This window comes from Corythoichthys intestinalis, chromosome 5, assembly GCF_030265065.1.
Source record: "Corythoichthys intestinalis isolate RoL2023-P3 chromosome 5, ASM3026506v1, whole genome shotgun sequence".
In the NCBI taxonomy this organism is placed as follows: Eukaryota; Metazoa; Chordata; class Actinopteri; order Syngnathiformes; family Syngnathidae; genus Corythoichthys; species Corythoichthys intestinalis.
The window spans coordinates 16,031,874-16,059,259 of NC_080399.1; the positions used below are offsets into that span (position 1 = coordinate 16,031,874).

At 39.4% G+C, this 27,386-nt stretch overlaps 1 protein-coding gene across 2 annotated transcripts in view; it reads right to left on the bottom strand.

Annotated features, from left to right (window-relative positions):
* Positions 1-1,033: 1,033 nt before the first annotated feature.
* Positions 1,034-27,386, bottom strand: part of ptdss2 (phosphatidylserine synthase 2) — a 33,538-nt gene continuing 7,185 nt past the window's right edge. For both annotated transcript variants that reach the window (XM_057836284.1, XM_057836283.1), the window contains 11 exons: positions 22,616-22,717; positions 21,653-21,735; positions 16,886-16,953; positions 16,256-16,390; positions 15,460-15,510; positions 15,263-15,376; positions 15,057-15,175; positions 12,549-12,663; positions 12,250-12,395; positions 11,993-12,178; positions 1,034-4,787 (listed from right to left, as the gene is read on the bottom strand). In XM_057836284.1, the coding sequence (XP_057692267.1) occupies positions 4,649-4,787; positions 11,993-12,178; positions 12,250-12,395; positions 12,549-12,663; positions 15,057-15,175; positions 15,263-15,376; positions 15,460-15,510; positions 16,256-16,390; positions 16,886-16,953; positions 21,653-21,735; positions 22,616-22,717 (1,258 nt within the window). In that variant the 3' untranslated portion in view covers positions 1,034-4,648. The remainder of the gene's footprint in view (positions 4,788-11,992; positions 12,179-12,249; positions 12,396-12,548; positions 12,664-15,056; positions 15,176-15,262; positions 15,377-15,459; positions 15,511-16,255; positions 16,391-16,885; positions 16,954-21,652; positions 21,736-22,615; positions 22,718-27,386) is intronic.

The window sequence follows — 27,386 nt, forward strand, 5'->3', positions numbered from 1 at the left end:
AAAACAGCTAAATAAGGTGCAAATTATTTGGTGCGTCTAAAAGTGTTTTATGGCTTCAGCAATGAAAAATCTTCAAGCTTTTGGTCTTTGAAGTGAGCAGACGTGAATTGTTCATTCAAGTAACAGGATGCCTTTGTGATCTAGCCCAGCATTTTCCAGCCTGCCGAACATGCAAATAAACGCTCAGGACAACTCTTAGAAAATGCTTGTTTAAAATATAAAGCACTGCCATTTCTTCATTTCCAGAGTATGGCACTCAGAGGTTAACCCTGACTTTAAATAATAAAACATGTTGATGTTTAACGCAAGCTTCAACTGCTGATTGTCACGGTGATACTGAACACAGCACAATCTAGTATCAAGAGTTCTAAATAGGCCCTAAAAGATACATACAAACTAGCCTTACGTTTTTAACAATATATCAGTAGTGATGTTCAAGGACATTAAAAAAAAAAAAAAAAAGTTTTTCACTTGTAGTCCAGCCTGACAAGCGCTTAGAAAGAACCTGAAATGTGATTAAAGGACTTTTGAGTGTTGTTAATGGAGCTCAAATCATGTGCATCGACTTTATGTTTCTATCTTAAACAACAAAATCTCACAGACTGTCGCTATTAACTCATTGGCTACCATTGTCGCAGATAGATGTCCGATCCATCTGGACCAGGAGGTCTAGCAGCGATCATTAGCAGCCAGTGAGTAACTGAGAACTAAAGTGGGCTACCTCTAGTCACGAAATTTTTCTCAATGCTTAGCTGATCCGGCGAGTGTTTGGAATCACCTAGTGATTTAGCGGATCAAGCCTGCAAAAAAATTAAAAGAAATAACATTAAAGTTAAGTAAAAAAAAAACAGTGGTCAAATCCCCAAAACATCAAATCTAAGAGAAATATCATTGAGGGTAAATAAAAATGATGGTTGGAAGTCACCCAATGGCTATCACTTAGGGCGCTTTCACACTAGACCAGAGCTTCTCAATTATTTTCTGTTATGCCCCCCCAGGAAGACGTAAACGTTTCGCCCCCCCCCCCCCCCAACTCTCTGACACCACTGTAAATATACTGTAGTATCCTTTGTATATAAAATTCTTATTATTATAAGTACAACTCTGCAAAACATTGTGTTCTTTTTAATATTAAAAAAGTAGGGTTGGATGTCTTTGGAGCTAGACTCCTGTGAAAACATCTCTCTTCCCGCACTTCTTGCTGCACCATCTGACTGCCATATACCAAATTCTCTTAACCCAGTGATACAGTCAAAAGTTTACATACACTTGTGAAGAACATAATGTCATGGCTCTCTTGAGTTTCCAGTTATTTCTACAACTCTGATTTTTCTCCGATAGAGTGACTGGAACAGATACTTCTTTGTCACAAAAAAGAAGTTTGGTTCTTTTATGATTTTTTTATGGGTTAACAGAAAAAGTGATCAAATCTGATGGGTCAAAAATATACTGTACATACATGGATCTGAAAAAGCAAATCATTGACTTGAACAAGTCAGGAAAGTCACTTGGAGCCATTTCAAAGCAGCTGCAGGTCCCAAGAGCAACAGTGCAAACAATTGTTTGTAAGTATAAAGTGCATGGCACTGTTTTGTCACTGCCACGATCAGGAAGAAAACGCAAACTATCACCTGCTGCTGAGAGAAAATTGGTCAGGAGGGTGAAGATTCAACCGAGAATCACCAAAAAGCAGATCTGCCAAGAATTAGAAGCTGCTGGAACACAGGTGTCAGTGTCCACAGTCAAGCGTGTTTTGCATCTCCATGGACTGAGAGGCTGCCGTGCAAGAAAGAAGCCCTAGCTCCAAAAGCGGCACCTTAAGGCTCGACTGAAGTTGAAGATAAGACCTTCTGGAGGAAAGTTCTGTGGTCAGACGAAACAAAAATCGAGCTGTTTGGCCACAATGCCCAGCAATATGTTTGGAGGAGAAAAGGTGAGGCCTTTAACCCCAAGTACACCATGCCTACCGTCAAGCACGGTGGTGGTAGTATTATGCTGTGGGGTTGTTTTGCTACCAATGGAACTGGTGCTTTACAGAGTAAATGGGATTATGAAGAAGGAGGATTACCTTCAAATTCTTCAAGATATCCTAACGTCATCAACCCGAAGATTGGGTCTTGGGCACAGTTGGGTGTTCAAACAGGACAATGACCCCAAACACACATCAAAAGTGGTAATGGAATGGCTAAATTAGGCTAGAATTAAGGTTTTCGAATGGCCTTGCCATTGAGAACTTGTGGACAATGCTGAAGAAACAAGTCCATGTCAGAAAGCTATCAAATTTTAATGAACTGCACCAATTCTGTCAAGAGGAGTGGTCAAAGATTCAACCAGAAGCTTGTGAATGGCTACCAAAAGCGCCTAATTGAAGTGAAAATGGCCAAGGGACATGTTACCAAATATTAGCGCTGCTGTATGTATATTTTTGACCCAGCAGATTTGATCACTTTTTTCTGTTCACCCATAATAAAGTCATAAAAGAACCAAACTTCATGAATGTTTTTTAGTGACAAAGAAGTATGTTCCAATCACTCTATCAGAGAAAAATCAGAGTTGTAGAAATAACTGGAAACTCAAGAGAGCCATAACATTATGTTCTTCACAAGTGTATGTAAACTTTTGACCACAACTGTATGTGAATAAACCGAGTGATTCAACCATGTCTGTGCAACAGGAATACCAGCTTGTAGAGATCGCAAATCACGGTGACCTTAAACGTACATTTCAGACAACAACTCTACCGAGGTTTAGAAGTCATTTCGGAATATCCATTGCCAGGAGAGCGCTGAAAACTGTGCTACAATTTCCAACATCGTATCTTTGTGAAGCGGGATTCTCTCACTCTCCAATCTTGGGATCATCTAGTCTAAAACGAAACAAGCTCAGGCCTCCCACTGATTCCGCGGGTGAGTTGTATTTTCCCCGCACTTAACACGACGGGGCTAAAAAAAATTATTATTTTATATTTGCTATATTTTTCTGCCGCACATTGCCGGTGTTTTGACTAATTTGGCATGCGCGTAACGTTAAAAATGACCGCGAATGCAGAGATTCCAAAGTACACACTACAAACTTTCTTTAAAGAAAGGAATATTAACTTACGTTTGCCATGTTAGCTGCACACAACAACTGCACGCAGCTCTCACTTAACGACTTCGCCGTGTTGTTAAGCATTAACTTACGCCATTTTCGTGTTGCACATGTATGTTTATGATGTTAATAGTTTTTTTTAGCACCGTTGGATATCATTGAGAGTCCAACTGAATATAAAAGAGGGCTTTTTTTTTTTAACTGCCACAAAAGCTTTGGGAGCAAAATTTTATAAGGGTGAAAAACTTGACAGAACACCGGTCCGTGAAAAAAAAAAGACCCATATCACACTGATCTGTGGTGCAAAAAAGGTTGGGGACCCCTGACTTAAAGACATTAGACCCCAATCACATTGATAAGCTGCTTGATTTTTTAAATTTTATTATTATTTATTGATTTTATTAAATTTCGTTTTTCAGTATCAAATGGTCAAAAAGTACCTTAAGTGTATTTTTACAGTTTAAATGTGACTTTTTTTTTATTTTTTTTTTTAATTCAGGCAAATTGATGCGCTTTTAAGTCTTTTCTGTTACATTGTTAATAAAGGTATACTTAATTGTAAGTTAATCTATATTACATTTTTTCTTTAATCAAAAAAAGGACACCAAGTTATGCAGAGGCGTACGTACTTATAAAATTTTATAGACAAATGATAGTATTTACAGTGGTGGCAGAGTTGGGGGAGGGGGGGCGAAACGTTTATGTCTTTCTCAGAGGAATGTAACAGAAAATAATCCACAAGCACTGGCCTAGAGCATCAATGCTGTGACGCTGCACATAAAGTAGCAAAAGCGCACCCTGCTCTGATTCACTAGCGCTTAAAGAAGACCGAGACCCACAATTTTTGAGCAGACCAGAGTTCGGTTGCTTGGTCCGAACTAGAGTTCAGATGCGTATTCACATTAGTGGCCTATCAGAGAAAATAACTCTGGTCCATTTAAAACCGACCAAGTGTGAAAGCGTCCTTAGTGTAATAGTTTTCCAAGGATTCATCAGTATTTCATGAAAGGGAAATAATGTTTACTTGGGAACACGTAAATGTACTGACATCAAGTTAAAAATGCTGGGTGCAATGATGGATTATGCATGAAATATATCTGGATTTAATCCGTTTTTTTTCCCTTTTATTTTCCCCAAAGACAAAATGGAGTTAGCCCAATCTAGTTTTCAGTTACTGAAAAGCACTACCGTAGTCACAATAAGTCTGGGATGAAATTTGAGGCAACTAACCTTTGAAGATGAACTTCATTTGAACTTTTTTTTGTTGTTTTTGGACGACAAACGCAAATGTCGGGAAACACTTCCTCGCTGGCCACCAACAACGGCAATCTCGCCGAGTTTAGTTCCATTGCTCGCGTTTCGGAGCGATGGTTTGCGGGACCCGGCGACCGTCAGGTCTTCTCTTCTTCCGCCGTCTTCGTCAACATCCGAAAGTGTTGCGTATAAATAAAGAAGAGTTCAAGTATGATTCCCGAACGAGCTTAAAATACAACAACAACAACAAAAGTGTGCCTCCAAATCAAAATTGCGGCTGTGCTACTCGTCCGGTTTCGTCCACTCAGGACTTTCTGTGGCGCAGGACGTCGGAGCTGCCGTTGAGTTTGCTGCGGCCTGAGGAGGCGCCGTTTCCCAGCGGGCGCTCCGCAGGCTCCTCCTGTTTGCGGCGCCGCGTCTCCTTGTAGCGGAGTGTGATGTCGCTGCATGTAAAAAGCAAGAAAGAAGTTGTAGTTGAAGCAGGAAAGTGTTTTTCATTCATGTTATTAAGTATGTGTATTAGTGGAGTTCCCCAAAAATCGATTATTACATGCATTGCGAATCGACACGTGACGATTCGATTACGATTCATAAAGATTAAAAAACGATGATTTTCCCCTCATAACTTTATGACAGCCGCTCGTAGCGGAACGAAATTCAAGACATGTCTGCCGCCCAGACACCGTTAACGGACACACGCACAACATTATGATGGATGCTGCCGGTTACTGAGAGAGAGATTACTTCCCATCATGCATTTGGGCAGAGCAAGAGACAATCTTTTTCTTAAGACGCCTAATTGAACACAATGCAGAACATACTGTATACCGTTTGCAGCCACCAATGACAATGATGGTTGCCCAACTTCCCATCATGCATTTGGGCGGAGGAGAAGACATTCTTTTTCTCAATATAAAATTACTAGAGATGTCCCGATCCGATATTTGGATCAGATTGGACGCCGATATGGGCAAAAAAAATGCGCATCGGTATCGGATCGGAACACGAAAAAATTCCGATCCAGACTTCCGAACCAGTTTTTTTTTTTTTGAAAGTCCGGTCCGGGTTTTCCAGCGTACCGATTTACATAATCCATTCCAGTTTTTGCTTCGGTTTCCCTAAAATCCGGTCCGCATTTTAAGGCACACCTTCAACACACTACATTTACATTATATTTCCCAATTTACCGAGAGACTTTATTGGTAAAAATGTCAGCTGTGTGGGATCATTTCACCTTAAAGGACGACAAAGACAAAGAGGCAGAGTGCAACATATGCCACAATAAAGTCAAGCGTAGTGGTAAAGCTGTAAGAACTTTTCATACAACCAACCTAATCAAGCATTTAGCGAAATACCACCACAAACAATATGAGGAGTATGTTAAGAAAACCGAAGACAAAAAGAAAGGTCCTACGCAACTAACACTGGCAGAAACTTTTGCTATGCGTGACAAACTGGCACTCGAAGTCCCAAAGCCCAGGGAATAACAAAAGTCATTGCCGAAGAATTCATTCTGGATGACGTGCCATTATCGCACGTGAGTAAAGACGCACCATCCAACACTTAGAACCACGGTACAACATGCCCAGCAGTCATTACATCCTTGAGCGATTCGGCCGTGGAAGATTCGAGAACGATTCACAAACATCCAAATTCCGATTATTGAAATATGTCAAGTAAAGCGGAACTAATGCACAGCGCGGTCTTCGGGACGCAATGAGAAACTGACTGCATTGCGTCCCGAAAGTAAACATAATGCTTGTCATAGACCCGGGTAATGCCAATGCTCAACTCACGGCTATAGCTCAACTGACGCTGCTGGATAAAAAACACAAGAATACCTGACTGCTGCTGAGAGCCGCTACAAACTACGTCAACGTCGTTTTACTGGAGATAATAGATATCATATGATGCTACACGACAGACTCGACTGCGTTAGCAACATTGAAGTATTGAAAACCAGATGCGTTAGTAAACAGCCGCCATCTTAAAGCAGAAGACTTCCCTAGTAGGCTGTTGTGAACCTTCCAAGCAAACCTAATTAACTTTTTATCTAAAATACTCCTAAATTGGCAAAATCTTGACTTGAATCGATCTTCAAAACAGTTTTAAAACTGAAAAAGTAGACAGAAGGGAAATTATGGAATAACGGGAGCAATTTTAACAACTTTTAACAGTTGATTCGCAAAATTAAACGAATGTAGTTTAAAGCTGCTGATACAGAATGGGGACTTGAGTATTTTATTTACTGTTTTAAAATATTAACTTGATACTGAAATAGTCGTTTATTTAAACCTGAGAGGCTTTTTATACAATTTTTGTAACTAATGCACGAAACATTAAAAGCATCTAATAGCTTGGGGGATTTGTGGGATTTTCCGCTGAGGTTGTTGGTGTGTTTTGCTTTTTTTAAGACAGTTTACAATATTATTTGCACGTTTTATTGACTGACTATGCCATTTCTGTTATTTATAATGTTTTGTGTTTGTCACTGAATAAACAGGTTTCTTGTTACCAACCGTTGTGTGTTATTCAAACTCACCTAATTCAGCTGACTAGTTGTTATCAAGAGTACTAAAACCTTTTCAACATGAGTCTGACAACTAAGTAAGGAGGCTAAATAACTTTAAACTTTAATACATGCTCAGATAGGCCGGTATCGGTCAGTATTGGTATCGGCTCGGAAGTGCAACACAATATTGGTATCGGATCGGAAGTGCAAAAACCTGGATCGGGACATCCCTAAAAATTACTATAACTTGTACTCAAATTTATCTTTTAAGAACTACAAGACTTTCTATCCGTGGATCCCTTTTACAGTAAGAATGTTAATAATGTTAATGCCGTATTGTGGATTTATTGTTATAATAAACAGATACAGTACTTATGTACAGGATGTTGAATGTTTATGTCCGTCTTGTGTCTTATCTTTCCATTCCAACAATAATTTACAGAAAAATATGGCATATTTTAGAGATGGTTTGAATTGTGATTAATTACGATTAATTATTTTTTAAGCTGTGATTAACTCGATTAAATTGACAGCCCTAGTATAAATGCGAAATCATATTAGAGATATCGCCTCCTCGGCAGACACCCTCCGCAAACATGTATTACATGTCGGTTGGCCCCCCCTCCTCTAAGCCGCCCGTAACTTTTCTGTAACTGAAGTATTCCCACACCAGCGATTTCGTTTTTTTCAATAGGGAAAAAAAAGTTTCACCTCCTCCAGCTATTGTGTAGCACAGCCGACTCACGGACACTGAGCAAAACCCGTTGGGGGAGGGTTGAGCCTTAAAGCTGCAAGCGAGGGATTTCTTCATGCATTTTTGGGACATAAAAAATTGTTAACACCTAAGGAACTGTATGACGGGCATTTTTTGCGGTTTTGAAACCTTGATGTTTTCATACCATGGTATACCTTTAGACTGTTAATCAGAACATGACTAATTTTAGGTTAGGTTCATACTGCAGGTCTTTTTTGTCTTATTATTTTTTGTCATGTCTGTTTTGGCGTGCCCATTCAGACTGCGTTTGTCCATTGAGCCCGTTCAAGTATTACGCATGCGTGCTAATTCGCAGTCCGACGCACGCTGAGCAAACTGACCTGCATGCGAAGAAGCATCAAAATAAATAACTACACATGCTGGCTGTTCGTCATTCCAGGGTGATCATTGTCAGAGCCATTTTTATGTTGGGAATAAAATATGTGTATTTGTGTGGTTGGATTAAAATTTAGAATTTATAATTTAATTTAAAAGTACCGTATTTTTCGGACTATATGTCGCACCAGAGTAAAAATTGCACCAGCCATAAAATGCCCAACGAAGAGGGGAAAAAACCATATAAATCACACCGGAGTATAAGTTGCATTTTTGTGGGAAATTTACTTGATAAAATCCAACACATAACACATAGAACAGATATGTCATCTTGAAAGGCAATTTAAAATAAGAATACAATAAAGAACAACATGCTGAATACGTGTACAGTATGATAATGTTACATGATGCATGAACAATGAAATGCGAACATGGCCGGTATGTTAACGTAACATAGATTTAGGCCTGTCGCGGTAACAAATTTTAGTGTGCGATAATTATTCTCATAAATTATTGCGATATGCGATATTATTGCGCCCCCCCCCAATTTTTTTTAAACCAATTTTCAATAACACAGTGAGAATACAGTTTATATTAATAGATCAAGTACACCCATTTATACGCGATAAATATTTACTCTTAAATTCAAAAATACTTTTTAAGAAATCACAACTAAAAACAATAGACCATGGCTCTTAAGTAAAAAACAACAATATTGATACCGCACAGAAACACAGAATAAATAAAATGTGTTTAAAAAAAAAAAAATTGCACTTAATAACTTAAGCATTTAGGCAAATGAAAACTTCTCCCGTCATAGTTTCTGCAATGGTGTTCCATAGGGATGCAACGATGCAGTTAAGTCACGGTTCGGTACGATTTTTGATACGGGGGACACGATTCAATACATTTAATGCTCTGTAAAAAAAAAAAATAACAATTATATTTTTTGTTTGGTTTTTTTGTTGTTGTTGTTTTGTTTTTTTTTGCTAACGAGCAAAAATTAAATTGCCATCATATAAACATGCATTTTAGTGCATAATATTTATGTGCTTACTTCTTACTGATCTGAAAAAATTGGATATAAAAGTGCTGAGAACAATCTTTACTGTTTGTAAAGTGAGGCAGGGCACACTGTTGATTGCTACAGCTCTCTTAGCAGCTAGGTTTACTACAGGAGCAAGATATCCTATTTGTGGTCCGAATCCATCTGTGTCACGTACTAAATTAACAATATTTGCAACATTATCTATAGTCACTGGTATGGATTGCTTTGGCCTTCTTAACTTCCATTCAGTCATGACAGTTTAGAATTCGAATTGATGTAGTATATGGACTACGTGTCCCATAATCACTCTGGGCTCACGTAGCCAATGCCATGGGATGTAGCACATCTAGTTTGCCATTTCATGATATCTAGTGTGTGCGTGCATTAAAAAAGTGAGCAAGCGCCGCTAAAGTCACGTCTGCTCAACACCAGCATATGACAATCGACTTTCATAAACAGGACGAGTTTGAAGCACAGCGCTCTTCTTAATTTCATTCAGCTGTTCGTTGTCAAAGCGAGTTTGTTCGTAGCAGCCAAGTCGGTAACAATGTTTTGGCGGACTTTGTTGTAAATATCCGGCGTTGTACCGAAAAATAGCAGCCCCGTGTGAAATGTCACTCCTGAAGGAAGCGCCCACACGTCAACAACACCGGCGCGCCGTAGATGTATACATTGAACAATAGGATATAATGGGAACGATTGGCTCCGGCGCTAGTTTTTGCAGGACCTGGAACGAATATGCATTTTGCGCAGTTGGTAACGAGGAATCCGAACTTTTAATAGCACGTCTGCCGCACGCGCGCACACACGTGCACGCGAGGCGATAAATCGCAGCGGAAAAATTACCGCCTTCATTTTTATTTATCGCGCGATAAATGGAATTATTGCATATTGTGACAGGCTTACATAGCTATTAAGAGTTATTCAGATAACTACAGCATAAAAACATGCTAACAAGTTTACCAAACCATCAGTGTCACTCCAAAACATGTGACGTGATATAATAATATGTTAATAATTTCACACTTAAGTCCCTCTAGACTAGAGTATAAGTCGCATCCCCAGCCAAACTATGAAAAAAAAACTGCGACTTATAGTCTGAAAATACGGTAATATATACGGGTGTGACGGTACACAAAAATCTGGGTTCGGTACGTACCTTGATTTTGAGGTCACGGATCGGTTAATTTTCGGTACAGTAAGCAAATAAAATGCAAAATATAAATGTGCTAGTTGTTATTTTACACACTGTGCTTTCAACAATAGGAACAGTAGCCTATACAAAGCTAGAATTCTGCTCAAAAAGTAGCGGGTATTTAAAGATAATCCAACAACAATTTGCCTTTCAGACCTCGTGTATTGGTCAGCTTTCTTTCTAAAAGAAAAAAGAAGTCCTGTGCTAAAGAGTCTAGCAATCCCAATGACAAAGATTTTAACATGTAATTTACAAATGAAATGCCTCAATGAATTTTTCTTTCTTATGAACGGTTTTCAAAAGCTTTATTGGTGGATTTTCTCAAGTTAAAGCGCCGCACAGAAATTAATAAATTTAATTGTGTAAGCAGGATCTGTGTATTACGTATTCGTATTATTTAATTACAGGTGTTTTAGCTCATTTCATTTTATTTAAATGGGCTATTATTTATTTCATTATGTTTTTGTATTTTACAAATGTGATGTAGTATTCATTTATATTGTATATTTTATGTTGTATAACTTTAGTTACTATGTGAATATTAATTCCTACTTGTTTTGTTGTGGTAGGAGGGTTTTGTATTGTACACGGGGTCGTGTTGGTTATTATTATAGCAGAGAAGACAACTGTAAATCAACAAAGACAAGTCAACTGTGCCCCGATCTACCACTCAAGAGATCTGATGGACTCAAAAAGTGGGTTATGATTGCATATTAGTTTGAAAATCGACCGGATCCACCGTATTTTTACACCAGCGATTTCTGGTCTGCACGGTCTGCTAGCTAGTAGTATTGATGCAGGAGGGCCGCGTCTCGTGTCAAATAATAAACTCTGCCATTCTTTTCGTGTGCATCGCGTTGAGCCGCTCCTGGGACACGTCTAATCCGCGGCCGCACTGCGACTAGTGTGCATTGGCTGACTGACTTTAACGGCCGCATTTCACTGCGTTCTCACGGCGGCCACGTTGTCGCGCCATTGATGTTTCTTATTACCCTACTGTGTTGGTCCTCATTATAGTAGAGAAGACGGAGTAAATATAATCTACACAAAGAAACTAACCTGATCGACTCACAGCCTCAAAAAGTAAGGGTTACATTACGTCAGAAACCCGTTCGGTACGCCTCCGTTCCGAACCGAGCACCTAGTATTAAAACGGTTCAATACGAATACATGTACTGTTACACCCTTAGTAATATAAAAATGTATTTAGTTTACCCTGCGACAAAATTGATTGCCTATAACTCGACACCTGGTGGCGGCAAAGGTCCAAAAACAAAACCAGCCGTGAATCATGCTGGAAGCATTACAGTCTTCTGACCATTACATGAATAGCAAGTTATGAATTAATCTTTTGTTTTTGTATCATAATAGATTTCAGTAAAACAAAGAAATCAACATAAAGTTTGGATTCAAGACTTTTATTTTGAGTAAAGTGTCTGAAAGAACTTCAGGGGTTCAAGGCTGGTGAGTCACCTGCACTCAAGTCAAAAGACTTAGCCCAAATCACCAGAGTTGTTGAGGCACGACGGAGCTAAGCTACTGAGCAAAGCTGGATCCTGCTAGCTCAGTAAGAAGGCAGAATTGACTGAAACCGCCATTAAGGTTTGAGGGGAAAAGAAACAAGAATTCCCTGGATCAGGTCAGCAAAATACAGTGCTTTGGGACTTTTGAGGTAGCTATCTTGGATTTTTAAAGGGTTAATTCATACTTATGCGGAAATTCGGGTTATGTCGCCAGCATAGGAACGGAACTCGCTTGTAACCCGGGGACTACCTGTACTGTAATTCAAATAATTTTAGTTACCGAATGAAGAAGCGCCACAGTGTCCAGATGAGGATGACAAGGAGGCCCAGCAGCCAACACTGCGTGATGAAGAAGGGAATAGGCAACATGATGGTGTTGGGGTCGTACTTCAGCACGATGAGGAACTCGGTCACCGTAATGGCCGCCACCAGCCACGCTTGCTGGCCGAGTTTCTTGTGAAACTTTCTGTGGGCCGAAACGGTAGGGTTGTTCAAGAGGCGACAAGCGCAACCCTCAGCATGGCGACCTCTACTCACGGGTCGTCCATGAAGTCGTAGATCTCCCGCATGGCCACGCCTCCCACGTTGACAAAAAAGACAAGCCTTAGCAGCACCAAGTAATGTTCCGGAGGCATCCACAGCACAAACTTCAGGTAGAAGGTGTTCAACTCAGCCAACAGGAACTTTTGAGAAAAGATGGCTAATTAGTGAACTGATCGTGTGTCAGTGCCATTGACGGCACTAGCCATCCCGTTCATTTTGACCGGAATGGACGTGTAGAAGCATCAATGGCAGTGAATTAGTTAATAAACAATGATTCCTCGCCATTGTTATACCATGAATATGATGCCTAAAACAGCGAGCCAGCGGCGAAGGTTGGATGCGGGCTTCCACTCAAACTTCACCCAACTGTATGGGGTGAACTGGAAGGCAATTCGCTTTATCTTGCCTCTGAAAAGTGACACACAGTTTGATTCATCTAATTTCAGGCAATAAAGACTGTTCAAAAAGGGAACATTGTGTTTAGTGCTAGGCAATATGACGATATCAGCAAAAATAAAAGTACAGTAAATTGTGTGTCGTCATGAATGGCGTACCGCACGCATGCTATTTTTAGACCGTGACGTCGCATCGTAAAGCGGAAGTAAAGCTGAAGTGGGACATTATAGACCCGCTCTCGCATAGAAACAACGTAATTTGTGCTACTTTTCGCCGGTAATCTTTCAAAAACGAACATGCCGATCACGCATTGCTTTTTTGGAACGTGTAGAAACGACTCTAGACATTACGACACATGAAGGATGTTTTCTTCATACGTTTCCGGAAACCAAAAACGGAAGGAAAAAATGTGAAGACCGAATCAACTTGCGCGAACTTTAACACCGGCTCGGTGAATCCATTCACATTTCATATGCAGTAAACATTTTGTTGGGTTGGCATGGTCTTTCAGAGGACAAAGAGGTAAGCCATTTTTATAGTTTTAACTTATTTTTTTTAGCGTAACGTTGTGCTGTGCTGCTTCTGTCTGACAATGAATGACCTGAAAAGAATTACAATGGTATCTGACTGCCGCTGTTACCGTTTCTGTTATATATATATATATGTATGTGTATATAACACAACTTTAGTAAGGGGGAAGTGTAAATGATAGAATTAAGATTTGTTATCAATGAAAAAATTAAAAGTGTTCGTTGGCTGTCACTGAGTAGCATTTGCGATCGCTACACAAAGCTAACTAAATTACCCCCAAGAACGGTCAGACACATAGGACAACCAGAGGATATATAAGAAAGACAGGGCTGATGGTAAAGGATAGCTTGTTGAAACAGGAGAATGTCATTGTCAGTCGCGTCGATAAAAAAGCTAAGGCTATGCTAAGGTCGGCTCGTTTTTTTCCCGTCTTTTTCAGCCTTCGACACTCAAGCCATCTCTTTAACTGAACATTTTTATGTTCTTCCATGTTTTTGCTAGTGAATTTGGCACCAGGCACATCATTTTCGGAGGGAATTGGTAGGTTTGGCTCTGTAAACATCTCCTTTGTACACAATTTCCATTCATTACCTATTAGGGACAAACGGTGGCTTGTCCCTACTTAGCAACAGTAGCTAATTTCATGAATATTAATGAGCGGAAGTGACGTGTTGCTTGCCGTACGCCATTCATTCCATCATCAATTTTTATGACTATAATAAAAATAAACTATATTCATTCTATAGTGCTGATCCTTAATAAATCAATGATGTGGAACAGCCACTAGATGTCCCTAAAACAGCAAACCAGGGGTGTGATAAATCCCCACTCAAAACAAACACATGGTGCATAAATAAAACAAACTGTCAGTGGGAATTTAAAAAAAATGATGAGATGAACAAACAGCACCTCCTATGACAATGACAAATTAGCTGCTAACATTATTTATTTAAATTTTTTTTTAATAGATAAAGACTATTTTTTCAGGATTTTTAATGAAGTATAATGGGGCTGCTATCTTTGTAAATTTCCGCTGTTTTGGGCCTTTAAAATCTATATGTACATTTTTCTCAACGTTTACTCTATTTTTTAGTTTGTCTATGTGAAGCACTTTGTGACCGTCTGCGAAAAGTGTTATGTAAATAAAGTTTATTTTTATGTACTTATTTACAATATTTATGACTCATTTAAAAAAATGTTTTATTACTGTTGTTTATTACCGGGTAATATAATTTTCTCAATATAATATGTCATATTACAATGTCAATTTTGCGTTTGTGAAATCCTTTGGGATATTTTTGATTATTTAAGGTTATGTAAATAAAATTGACTTGATGAACTTATTAAACGTGGTTATCATAACTTTCAAAAAAATCTTTCCTGCTACTTGTTAAGGAGGCAATAAGAACAAAAGACAGAAAGCTCCAAAAAATTGAATGTTGAATGAAAGTAACAACGTATAAAACATCTGTCTAGATAGAATCTCTCTCTCCCTGTTTATGCTGTCGGCCCCCAAATCCCAAATGGTGACACAAAGAGACAAAGTCTCTCATGGAATAATCTCTTGAAAAACTTGTTGCTATACTTGCCTTTTTTTTTTTTTTTTTTTTGCAAAACACAAAACAAAAAAAACTCAATCATTTTTCGAATCTTCGGAAATGAAGAAACTCAAATTGTTTCATAAAATCGATTTATCGTCTAAGTTTAACCAGACAGCGGACAACCAAATTCGTAAAATTGTGGTAATCTTAATTATGAATGATACTGTGCTATTTTATTATCATCTTTAAAGTTAAAATCACTCACAAGTACATAGTACATAATAATTAAGACAACATTTTTGCAAAAATATGTATAATGCTACAAAGGCTTACTTATAAGTAGGAATGTTCCACAAGCCCTGCCACTGATAAGGCTTCATGGACAACCACGCCAGCGTCTTCATACCGCAGTAGATGCCCAGACCATTACACAGCAACACGTCCATAATCCACTGGCATGCCATTGAGAACAACTGGTGTTTGTTTTCAAATGACAACAACTTTGCATTCTGTATGAAAACAACAGTAAGGGCACATACATGATCCCACCAGCATTCGGAAAAGTTTGGCAGCTGGTGCTCCAGGCTGTACTCAAGGAACTCGAACATGACGCTGATGATCATACACATCCACCAGTCGCGGATCATTAGCGTCTACAGGAAGGAAGTGGGAAATATGTCAGCAGAATTCCAACTAAGGAACAACAGTCGCTCATGAGGAAGCGAAACATACTAACTTTTATGTACCATCCCAGGAAATGCGCTGGAACAAAGCCGTCCATTTTGTCCTAGCAGGAGATGGTGAAAGACAAAAAGTTGAAAAGATTTTGAATAATCGTGATTAGGGCTGCAGCTATCAATTATTTCAGTAATCGATTAATCTATCAACAAGTTGGTTGGAATATTCGAGGATCGGACTGGGAACATTTAATGCGTTGCAGAATAAATTTTAGGAGATGTAAAACAAAGGCTTGCTACGATTGCACTTTCAAAAGAGCGTTAAATTTGAATACAAAATAAAATTCCTGAGTTTCTTCAAACAATGCAGAATTGCACTTTCATTTAAAAATAAGTATACCTGAGCTTAGCCTCAAATGGTATTAAAAAAAAAAAAAAAAAAGATCTAAGTACTGCACAACAAAACAATTACTTATTACTTATTTCTTACAACGCTCCTAACAAATTGTTCAAACACATACTCCCAAAAAACTGCTAAATACACCAAATACCTAAATAACAAATGCAGAAAAAAAGCATTAGCTCACACAAAAACTTGGCTTATGTTGGTCTTAACAGGGAGCGGGTGGATTCAGCCATGTCAAATGAGTTATATTCACTGTTGCCACTACATTTCAAAACAAACCATTACAATGCCATTTTCATTAAACGAATCCTCAAAGCAGCAAAATTTCAGTCAAAGCTTTTTTCTAATCGAATTACTCGAGTTAATCGATTACTCGTTGCAGCACTAATTGTGTTTCATTGACGGCAATACGACTGCCAATGGGTTACTAAGTGACAAAAGCGTCATACCCAGACATTGTGAAATGGGTCAGTGGCATTGCCCGGATCGTAGATGAGGCAGTTTCCACCATAGTCACGCTCAGGAAGGGGCACTCCCAATTTGGGGTCGATGTACTTCATGAACTGCCGTCCATCATGCACCGTCTAGACATAAGAGATATGAAACTTGGCAGATATTTGCCCAAACTGATATATCTACCTTACAGGTATGGCATACCATGACTGTTTAGACAGTCTGATTATTGCACAAGTGTTCCATAGGTCGTCTACCATGGAAGGCCACTATGTATCTTTCATGTCAGGTAGCCTAAGGCAAAAACTAGGGATCACCTGTGCATGAACATGCCACACCTGTGAAGGGAATGAAATATTTCAGCAAGGGAAATGTGCTTACTAACACAATTTAGATTTTGAACCAGCGGGAGAAAAATGCATTTTTGTCTCAATACAAAAAGTTATAGTACTAAATTATATATCATGGTAGCTTATATCTTTTTTTCTCCCATATGTAAAAGGAATTGCTAATCATTAATGGCCAATTTCAAGGAATGTATTAAAAAAATGTATATATGTTGTGGCAAGTGATCAAGGTAGTCATGACTCTCCATAAGAGGACAAATATTCATACTGTAGCCTCACCTGGAAGAGGATGAAAATGAGGAAGAGCTCATAGACCACAGTCACACATAGCCAGAAGCGCCAATATGCTGCAGACACATAAAAAAATAAAAGATAAAACAAAACTGTGCGCAACTGCATACAGAGTTTTTCCCATTTCTATTATTTTGGTTAAGAGCTGCAAAGTACTGCACAATAATTGCTATTACCTCATACCTCTATTAGGTCAAACAATTTTTGTGTTTCTTTAGATCTCAATAGAAGGTGCCGTAAATACAAAATGTGTGTTAATTACACTGATCCAGCGGGAGATACAGGTTCGTACCACTTCCAAATTCCCGCGGCTATTTTCTTTGTAAACCCACGCCAGCGGTGAACAACGACCGAAACTGGCTCACATTGACAAACAACATCTTTTGATGCATAAAAATAATCAGGGAGGAAATGGAAAGCCAAGAAGATTACATGTGTGCACACCCACTTATCTTTCTTCCTTCCTTCCTTCCTTGCTTGCTTTTGCTAAGAACATTGGCATTAGAAAGGAAACATGTTTGGCTACATTCAAATGTCTTGTGCATAGATTCCCAAACTATTCCACATTGGGCCTCAGTAGGTGCTGGATTTCTTTCCCACAAAACAGGACAACACCAATCTGGTGTCTTACAAGTGTATTCAGTTGATTGTAGTCAGGTGCTGCTTGTTTTAGCAAAAACATCATTGGTTAAACAGTCTGTGCGCAATCGGTAGGAACAAAACCCGGACCCACAGCGGCCTTTGAGGACAGTTTTGGACACCCCTGGTCTTGTGCATGCTGAGACTTGTCTGAACAGAAGCACAAACCGCGAAGACACATTTAGCATTGCAGTCAGCATTTTTTTGCAAAAGGAACTGCCATATTTTCCGGACTATTCGTTGCACTTTTTTCAGTTTGGCTGGGCCTGCGACGCATAGACAAGTGTGATCCATACTTGTTTTTTTTTTTCCCATACTTGTGTCCCCCCCCCCCACTCTGACCCCCAACAGCCCGTTATGTTCTGTTATTTAAGAATCTGAAAAACTGTTTATATGTTACGTGAATAACTATTTAATCTGTTGTTCTCCAATTTACCTTCATTACATTACCTTGTGATCAGGCATGGAAATGGATCAGGGGTTAAAAAGCTGAGAAGGGTATGGAGGAAATACAGTGCCTTGCAAAAGTATTCGGCCCCCTTGAATCTTGCAACCTTTCGCCACATTTCAGGCTTCAAACATAAAGATTTGAAATTTAATTTTTTTGTCAAGAATCAACAACAAGTGGGACACAATCGTGAAGTGGAACAACATTTATTGGATAATTTAAACTTTTTTAACAAATAAAAAACTGAAAAGTGGGGCGTGCAACATTATTCGGCCCCTTTACTTTCAGTGCAGCAAACTCACTCCAGAAGTTCAGTGAGGATCTCTGAATGATCCAATGTTGTCCTAAATGACCGATGATGATAAATAGAATCCACCTGTGTGTAATCAAGTCTCCGTATAAATGCACCTGCTCTGTGATAGTCTCAGGGTTCTGTTTAAAGTGCAGAGAGCATTATGAAAACCAAGGAACACACCAGGCAGGTCCGAGATACTGTTGTGGAGAAGTTTAAAGCCGGATTTGGATACAAAAAGATTTCCCAAACTTTAAACATCTCAAGGAGCACTGTGCAAGCCATCATATTGAAATGGAAGGAGCATCAGACCACTGCAAATCTATCAAGACCCGGCCGTCCTTCCAAACTTTCTTCTCAAACAAGGAGAAAACTGATCAGAGATGCAGCCAAGAGGCCCATGATCACTCTGGATGAACTGCAGAGATCTACAGCTGAGGTGGGAGAGTCTGTCCAAAGGACAACAATCAGTCGTACACTGCACAAATCTGGCCTTTATGGAAGAGTGGCAAGAAGAAAGCCATTTCTCAAAGATATCCATAAAAAGTCTCGTTTAAAGTTTGCCACAAGCCACCTGGGAGACACACCAAACATGTGGAAGAAGATGCTCTGGTCAGATGAAACCAAAATGGAACTTTTTGGCCACAATGCAAAACGATATGTTTGGCGTAAAAGCAACACAGCTCATCACCCTGAACACACCATCCCCACTGTCAAACATGGTGGTGGCAGCATCATGGTTTGGGCCTGCTTTTCTTCAGCAGGGACAGGGAAGATGGTTAAAATTGACGGGAAGATGGATGCAGCCAAATACAGGAACATTCTGGAAGAAAACCTGTTGGTATCTGCACAAGACCTGAGACTGGGACGGAGATTTATCTTCCAACAGGACAATGATCCAAAACATAAAGCCAAATCTACAATGGAATGGTTCAAAACTAAACGTATCCAGGTGTTAGAATGGCCAAGTCAAAGTCCAGACCTGAATCCAATCGAGAATCTGTGGAAAGAGCTGAAGACTGCTGTTCACAAACACTCTCCATCCAACCTCACTGAGCTCGAGCTGTTGTGCAAGGAAGAATGGGCAAGAATGTCAGTCTCTCGATGTGCAAAACTGATAGAAACATACCCCAAGCGACTTGCAGCTGTAATTGGAGCAAAAGGTGGCGCTACAAAGTATTAACGCAAGGGGGCCGAATAATATTGCACGCCCCACTTTTCAGTTTTTTATTTGTTAAAAAAGTTTAAATTATCCAATAAATTTTGTTCCACTTCACGATTGTGTCCCACTTGTTGTTGATTCTTGACAAAAAATTAAAATTTTATATCTTTATGTTTGAAGCCTGAAATGTGGCGAAAGGTTGCAAGGTTCAAGGGGGACGAATACTTTTGCAAGGCACTGTATGTTTCGTTACACTGTGCAATCCAACAAAATATTGAGCTCTGTCGACCCACACTGTGTTTCAGTGATCTGCAGGAGGCACCCTACGACTCGATTCGAATACGATTCAAGGTGCTGCGATTCGATTATTGAATGATGATCACGGTACTGGCGATCACGATTATCACGATTATAGATGCATCTTATATTATTAATTAATAAAGTAGCCAAACAAATTTATATCCATTATTTATTTAAAATATCCTAATGATTCAAGAGGAACGATGGAAACGTGCTTTTTTTTTTTTTTTTTTAAACAAGAAAGTGCAAAAACATTAACCATTTTAAAGGCAGTACTTATTTCTCAACATGCCTATACAACACACAGCTGATCTTGAGATGCTCTTTTTCACAAGAAGGTGCAAAAATATTATAGCTGTTTCAAAGAGCAGTACTTATTTCTCTCAACAATACAATAAAATTTACACTGAAAATTTACATGAATTCCACATTTTCTAGAAACAAACAAATTGTCTTTAGAAATAAGACTTCTTCTAAGCACTACACTTTGTTTTGACAGATTTCTGTACTAATTCGCATGTTTTTAGTGCTACCACTGTACTTAATCCTGGTTTTACGCGTTCTGCATCTGGAATAAGTTTTGTACACCACCAAAAAACGTACACCTGACATGAAAATACATGTTAGCGAAGTCGCTAATTAGCAAGGCGCTCGGTGCCAACTACTAACGTCTCAAAAACAACAAAAAAAGGCTGAACAGTACAGAAGGGTTCCTGTACTCACCTCTTGTAGACGCACACGAGACTTAGCAACAGACTAGGGATATTTTCCAATTAACACGACTTGAACCTACTGCTGGACAACTGAAAGCCAAGAAGCAACGAACTCTCTCAATTCCACTCTCGCTCTAAAAAATAACTTGCACACAGAAGAAGAAGAATCGATTTTTGCCACACCCTTACTAAGTTAATCACATGATAATAATAATATTAATAATGATAGTTAAAAAAATCTCCCGACACACCCACCCCTAAAAATGATCTCCTCAGATCTACACAATTCATGTAGGTCGCCCTTTTTTTACCTCAAAACGGCGATTTCATGCCTGTATGTTCTTGGTTTCTGATATATTAAAAAATTGTCCCTGAAAAATGTGACTTATACTCAAGTGAGACATTTGTTTTTTTCATCTCCATTGTGCATTCTTTGGCTGGTGCTACTTATACTCAAGGTGCGACCTACAGTCTGAAAAATACGGTAATAGCAACAGTGAGGCTTTGATGAAGTCTGGAAAATAAATTAGATGGATAATAAGGACATCAAGCTGCCATTTACTAGAAGAATAGTGTTTGTGCTAAAAATCTACGACAATTTTAAAGGTAACACCAACAGTTACAAAAACAAGTTTGACAGGCACTTGTCGCTTGCACAATTTAGCAAACTGTGCTTGCTTCAAGCGGGTATTTGTCATTCCTAGTTTAGGTCAATAGTAAACCACACACGACAAATATTGCAGTAACCATTTTATATTTAAACCCCAGAATATTTACCCAAACATTTGATAACAAAAGTCTAGCTTGAAGAATGGAAAATACCAATGCTGGGCTAAAAGAAATAGCATTGATGTGATGCGAATTATAAACGCTTACGAAATTTGTTTTTGAAAATTGTGCTATCACATGCATGCCTAGTTGTTCGACCATTCTGTCCTACTTTTTCATACATTTAAGTGTGACCTGTGGTGGACTATGGAGTTTTGAGCAAATTCTTGTTAAGCCAGTCATATCCAGTGTACAAAGTGTAACTGGTTTGATTTCATGCTCAGTAGCTAAAACGGTATTCAGAAATTTCCAATTTATTACTACAATTTTCGCTGAATGCTAAGAAGTTAAAGGGTTGTGAGTGATGATACACATTTCCGTTTATTAATTGTATTACGTTTAGTAATGGCTACGCTAACGGTGTTGATCTTACCCGGATGTGGTCGAGTGAAGGGTCCATCTTTTGCTTGTGTGACCCCAAAACAAAGAAACACCAATATGCTGGCCACAATCCCTCTAGAAAAGAAACAAATATGAAACATTACATAGTGTTCACTCGACCGAGGCCATCTAGTGCAACTACTAGGTAGCACCAGCACTTCAGTACTGTTTAAAGAGGATTTATTCCTAAAACGTAATTCACAAAAGCACCCTTAATGTGTCGTGCTTATGAGTGCGAAGTAAACAAGGGCGCCGCTTTGACCTTCCAGGCAGAAGCTTAGAACACCGGACCTGATCCGTGAGATTAGCGCCCACTCGATAAAGTGCATGGTGTTGGAATAGGAAGTGACTGGCTGCGTAGGTTGAGTGAGAGTAAGATTATGCATCAAAGCTGAGTGGGCTTGTTTGGCCACTGCCAGGAAGAAGCTGTACCATCTTTATCTGCCAGCCAGACGCCGCCAACCGCTGCAAATCTTGTTAACGGAGTCTCACAATTCCGTGTAAATCTCCCACAAAGCCCATCCACCCATCACGAATGACAATATTAACTCATTGGCTACCACTGATGGCGATAGACACCCAATCAATTTTGATCGAGCTGCCAGTCCTCCTAGTCAGATTGGATTGGCAGTCTATCGCTGTCAATGGCAAGGAAACATGATTACTCAGTACTAGCCATCCCAGTTCAAGGGGATTTGATGTTGATCACTGTCAATGGCAGTTAATGAGTTAATTTAGAGTTTTATTACATTGGTTTCTCACTGGTGCCCTGCGACTGGCTGGCAACCAGTTCAGGGTGTATCCTGCCTGCTGCCCGTTGTTGGCTGGGATGAGCACCAACGAGACCCTCATAAGGATTAGCGGTTCAGAAGATGAATGAATAGTTTCTCATTCGTTTCTGGGTTACTTATATAAATCTGAACCTCTTGCGCGAAGAAGTACAATACCCACCTACCTTTTAGTGTTGTAGGCAGTGTCCTGCGGCGTCTCCTCTAAAAGCGTGATGTATACCAGCGCACCCGTCAGGATAAACAGAACAGTGACGGTGTGAGCCCGCCTGTCAAGAGAGAGGGAGAGTCCTGTCAGGGTTATCACAAAGGTAGGAGGGCACGGTTACTCATGACATTTGTTACAGGCTTTTATCATGTTCCGGCCTTTCTCCCAATACACTGTATGACAGTAGGGTGGATCCCGTCCACCCTATATTCAGTACTATGAATTGCAAACAAAATACGCAGGTACTAGCTGAGGAACTAAGGAACCAACAAGTTCCACCATATAGTGTCTGAGTTAACTCTAAGGCTGCCATTGACAGTGCTCGACGCCCAATCCATTTAGACTCTTGTTTGAACTTTTGTTCATTCAAAACTAGGGCTGTCAAAATTATCGCGTTAACAGGCGGTAATTCATTTTTTAAATTAATCACGTTAAAATATTAGACGCAATTAACGCACATGCCCCGCTCAAACATCAAAATGACAGCACAGTGAAATGTGTACTTGTTGTGTTTTTCAGAGTTTTGTCGCCCTCTGCTGGCGCATGGGTGAGACTGATTTTATAGGCTTCAGCACCCATGAGCATTGTGTAAGTAATCATTGGCACCAACAATGGCAGGCTACTAGTTTATTTTTTGACTGAAAATTTTACACATTTTATTAAAACGAAAACATTAAGAGGGTTTTTAATATAAAATTTCTATAACTTGTACTAACATTTATCTTTTAAGAACTACAAATCTTTCTATCCATGGATCGCTTTAACAGAATGTTAATAATGGTAATGCCAGCTTGTTGATTTATTGTTATAATAAACAAATACAGTACTTATGTACCGGATGTTGAATGTATATATCCATCTTGTGTCTCATCTTTCCATTCCAACATTAATTTACAGAAAAATGTGGCATATTTTATAGATGGTTTGAATTGCGATTAATTACGATTAATTAATTTTTAAGCTTTAATTTACTCGATTAAAAATTTTAATCGTTTGACACCCCTATTCAAAACCAGAGCATTCACAGTCATTCGGTACGATTTTCGGGGCATTTACTGGTCACTTGCTATTCATTTTAGGGCATTTACAGGTCATTTCCTGTTGAGTTTGAGTCACTGCCTATTCATATGGGTGACTCCCAGGTCACTTCCTGTTCTGCAACTCAAAATAAACAGGAAGTGACCCATAAAATACCTCCACATCAACACAAAGTAACTGAAAATCAACAGGAAAATTATCTTAAATGGCCCAAAATTACCTCATTGCCTGGCATTGGCTGCCACTGACAGCCATCGACGTTCAATCTGTTTGAAGTGGGAGGGAGATTGGACATCTACTAGTGATACTCATTCCAATTCACAGCAGAAGCTTGTTTTTCTGTTTATTAGTTGTTTGTAGAATATCCTAGAATGATTTTCTGACCAATGTATCGACAATCGTTGTATCGCCATATCGTCAGATCGTTATTGTGAGCTTTGTATCGCAAATCGTATCGTGATGTAACAAGAGGTTCCCACTCCTAAAGTTGGCATTGTCTTTTGAGATCCTACAATATGGTCATTCGAAATTGTTAGAAATTTGGACTAAAACTTTTCAATTTCACAGCCCAAAACATTTTGAGTGATCGTCGACTAAAACTACACCAAATTTGTAACAAGTTTTCGTCAAGGAAAGCTAGATAAAGACTAATACATTTTGAAATGACTAAAACTAATAAATAGTTTTGTCCAAAAGACAGACTAAAATTTAAAGGACTGCCAAAAACAACACTGCACATTGGTATGCTATGACGTGATGTTCATTTCTGTATCTATCGCATTTATTCCTAAGCCTGTTGCAATATGCAATAATTCCATTTATCGCACGATAAATAAAAATAAAGGCGGTAATTTTTCCGCTGCGATTTATCGCCTCACGTGCACGTGCGTGCGGCAGACGTGCTGTTAAAAGTTCGGATTCCTTCTTACCAACTACGCAAAATGCATCTTCGTTCCAGGTCCGGCAAAAAATAGCGCCGGAGCCAACCAGTTCCCATTGTATCCTATTGTTCAACGTATACCGGCTGCGTCAGCACTCTGGATTGACTGCGGACCATCTCCGGCGTGTCGGTGTTGTTGAAGTGTGGGCGCTATTTTTCGGCACAACAACAGATATTTACAACGAAGTCCGGCAAAACATTGTACCGACTTGGCTGCTACGAATAACCTTGCTTTGACAACGGACAGCTGAATGGACATGATGAACATTGAGTAGCAAATTAAGAGCGCTGTGCTTCAAACTCCTGTCCTGTTTATGAAAGTCGATTTTCATATGCTGGTGTTGTGCAGTAATGAGCAAACGTGACTGTGGCGTTTGCTAACTTTTTTTTAATGCGCGCGCACACACTAGATATCATGAAGTAGCAAACTAGATGTGCTATATCCCATGCCATTGGCTACGTGAGCCCAGAGTGATTATGGGACACGTAGTCCATATGCTACATCAATTAATTATAAACCGCCATGACTGAATGGAAGTTAAAAAGGCCAAATAAATTCATACCAGTGACTATAGATAATGCTGCAAATATTGTTAATTCAGTACGTGACACAGATGGATTCGGACCACAAACAGGATGTCTTGCTCATGTAGTAAACCTAGCTGCTAAGAGAGCTGTAGCAATCAACAGTGTGCCCTGCCTCACTTTACAAACAGTAAAGATTGTTCTCAGCACTTTTATACAAAATTTCTTCAGATCAGTAAGAAGTACAGTGGGGAGAAAAAGTATTTGATACACTGCCGGTTTTGCTGGTTTTCCCACTTGCAAAGCATGTAGAGGTCTGTAATTTGTATCATAAGTTCTCTTCAACTGTGAGGGACTAATACAAAAAAACAGAAAATCACGTTGTATCATTTTTAAATAAATTTGCATTTAATTGCATGAAATAAGTATTTGATACATCACAAAAATTGAACAATATTTGGTACAGAAACTTTTGTTTGCTATTACAGATACCAAACGTTTCCTGTAGTCCTTGACAAGGTTTGCACACACTGCAGCAGGGATTTTGGCCCACTCCCCCATGCAGATCTTCTCCAGAGCCTTCAGGTTTCAGGGCTGCTGCCGGGCAACACGGACTTTCAGCTCCCTCCATAGATTTTCTATCGGGTTCAGATCTGGTGACTGGCTAGGCCACTCCAGGACCTTAAGATGCTTCTTACGGAGCCACTCTTTAGTTGCCTTGGCTGTGTGCTTTGGGTCGTTGTCATGCTGGAAGACCCAGCCACGACCCGTCTTCAGGGCTCTCAATGAAGGAAGGAGGTTGTCAGCCAAGATCTGGCGATACAAAGCCCCATCCATCCTCCCCTCAATACGGTGCAGTCATCCTGTACCCTTGGCAGAGAAGCAGCCCCAAAAAAATGATGTTTCCTCGTCCGTGTTTCACAGTTGGGATGGTGTTCTTGGGGTTGTACTCATCCTTCTTTTTCCTCCAAACAGGACGAGCCGAGTTTACACCAAAAAGTTCAATTTTGGTCTCATCCGACCACATGACCTTCTCCCATTGTTCCTCTGGATCATCCAGATGGTCAATGGCAAACTTCAGACGTGTCTGGACATGCACCGGCTTCAGCAGCGGGACCTTGCGTGCGCTGTAGGATTTTAATCCATGACGTCGTAATGTGTGTCCGATGGTTTTCTTCGAGACTGTGGTTCCAGCTCTCTTCAGGTCATTGACCAGGTCCTGCCGTGTAGTTCTGGGCTGATCCCTCACCTTCCTCTTGATCAGTGATGCCCCACAAGGTAAGATCTTGCATGGAGCCCCAGAACGAGGCAGATTGACCGTCAACTTGAACTTCCTCCATTTTCTAATAATCGCTTCAACAGTTGTTACCTTCTCACCAAGCTGCTTGCTTATTTTCCTGTAGCCCATCCCAGCCTTGTGCAGGTCTATTATTTTATCCCTGATGTCATTACACAGCTCTTTGGTCTTGGCCATTGTGGAGAGGTTGGAGTTTGTTTGTTTGAGCATGTGAACAGGTGTCTTTTATACAGGTAACAAGTTCAAACAGGTGCAGTTACTTCCGGTAATGAGTGGAGAAGAGGAGGGGTTCTTAAAAAAAAACTAAGAGCCGAAAGAGTTACTAGTTGGTAATGTATCAAATACTTATTTCATGTAGTTAAATACAAATTTATTATTTAAGAATTATAAAATGTGATTTTCTGGATTTTTGTATTAGATTCCTTTCCTCACAGTTGAAGAGAACTTATGATACCAATTACAGACCTCTACATGGCTTGCAAGTGGGAAACCCAGCAAAATCGGCAGTGTATAAAATACTTGTTCTCCCCACTGTAAGCACATAAATATTATGCACTGAAATGCATGTTTATATGATGGCAATTTAATTTTGGCTCTTTAGCAAAAAAAAAAAACAAAAAAATTTTTCAGAGCATTAAATGTATTGAATCGGATCGAAAATCGTGTCCCCCGTATCGAAAATCGTACCGAACTGTGACTTAACCGTATCGTTGCATCCCTATGGAACACCATAGCAGAAGTTATAAAAGTTTTCATTTGCCTAAATGCTTAAGTAATTAAGTGCAATTAAACATTTTTTTTTCTTGAAAAACACATTTTATATATTTTGTGTTTCTGTGCTGTATTACGATAATATTGTTGTCTTTTACTTAAGAGGCATAGTCTATTGTTTTTAGTTGTGATTTCTTAAAAAGTATTTTTGAATTTAAG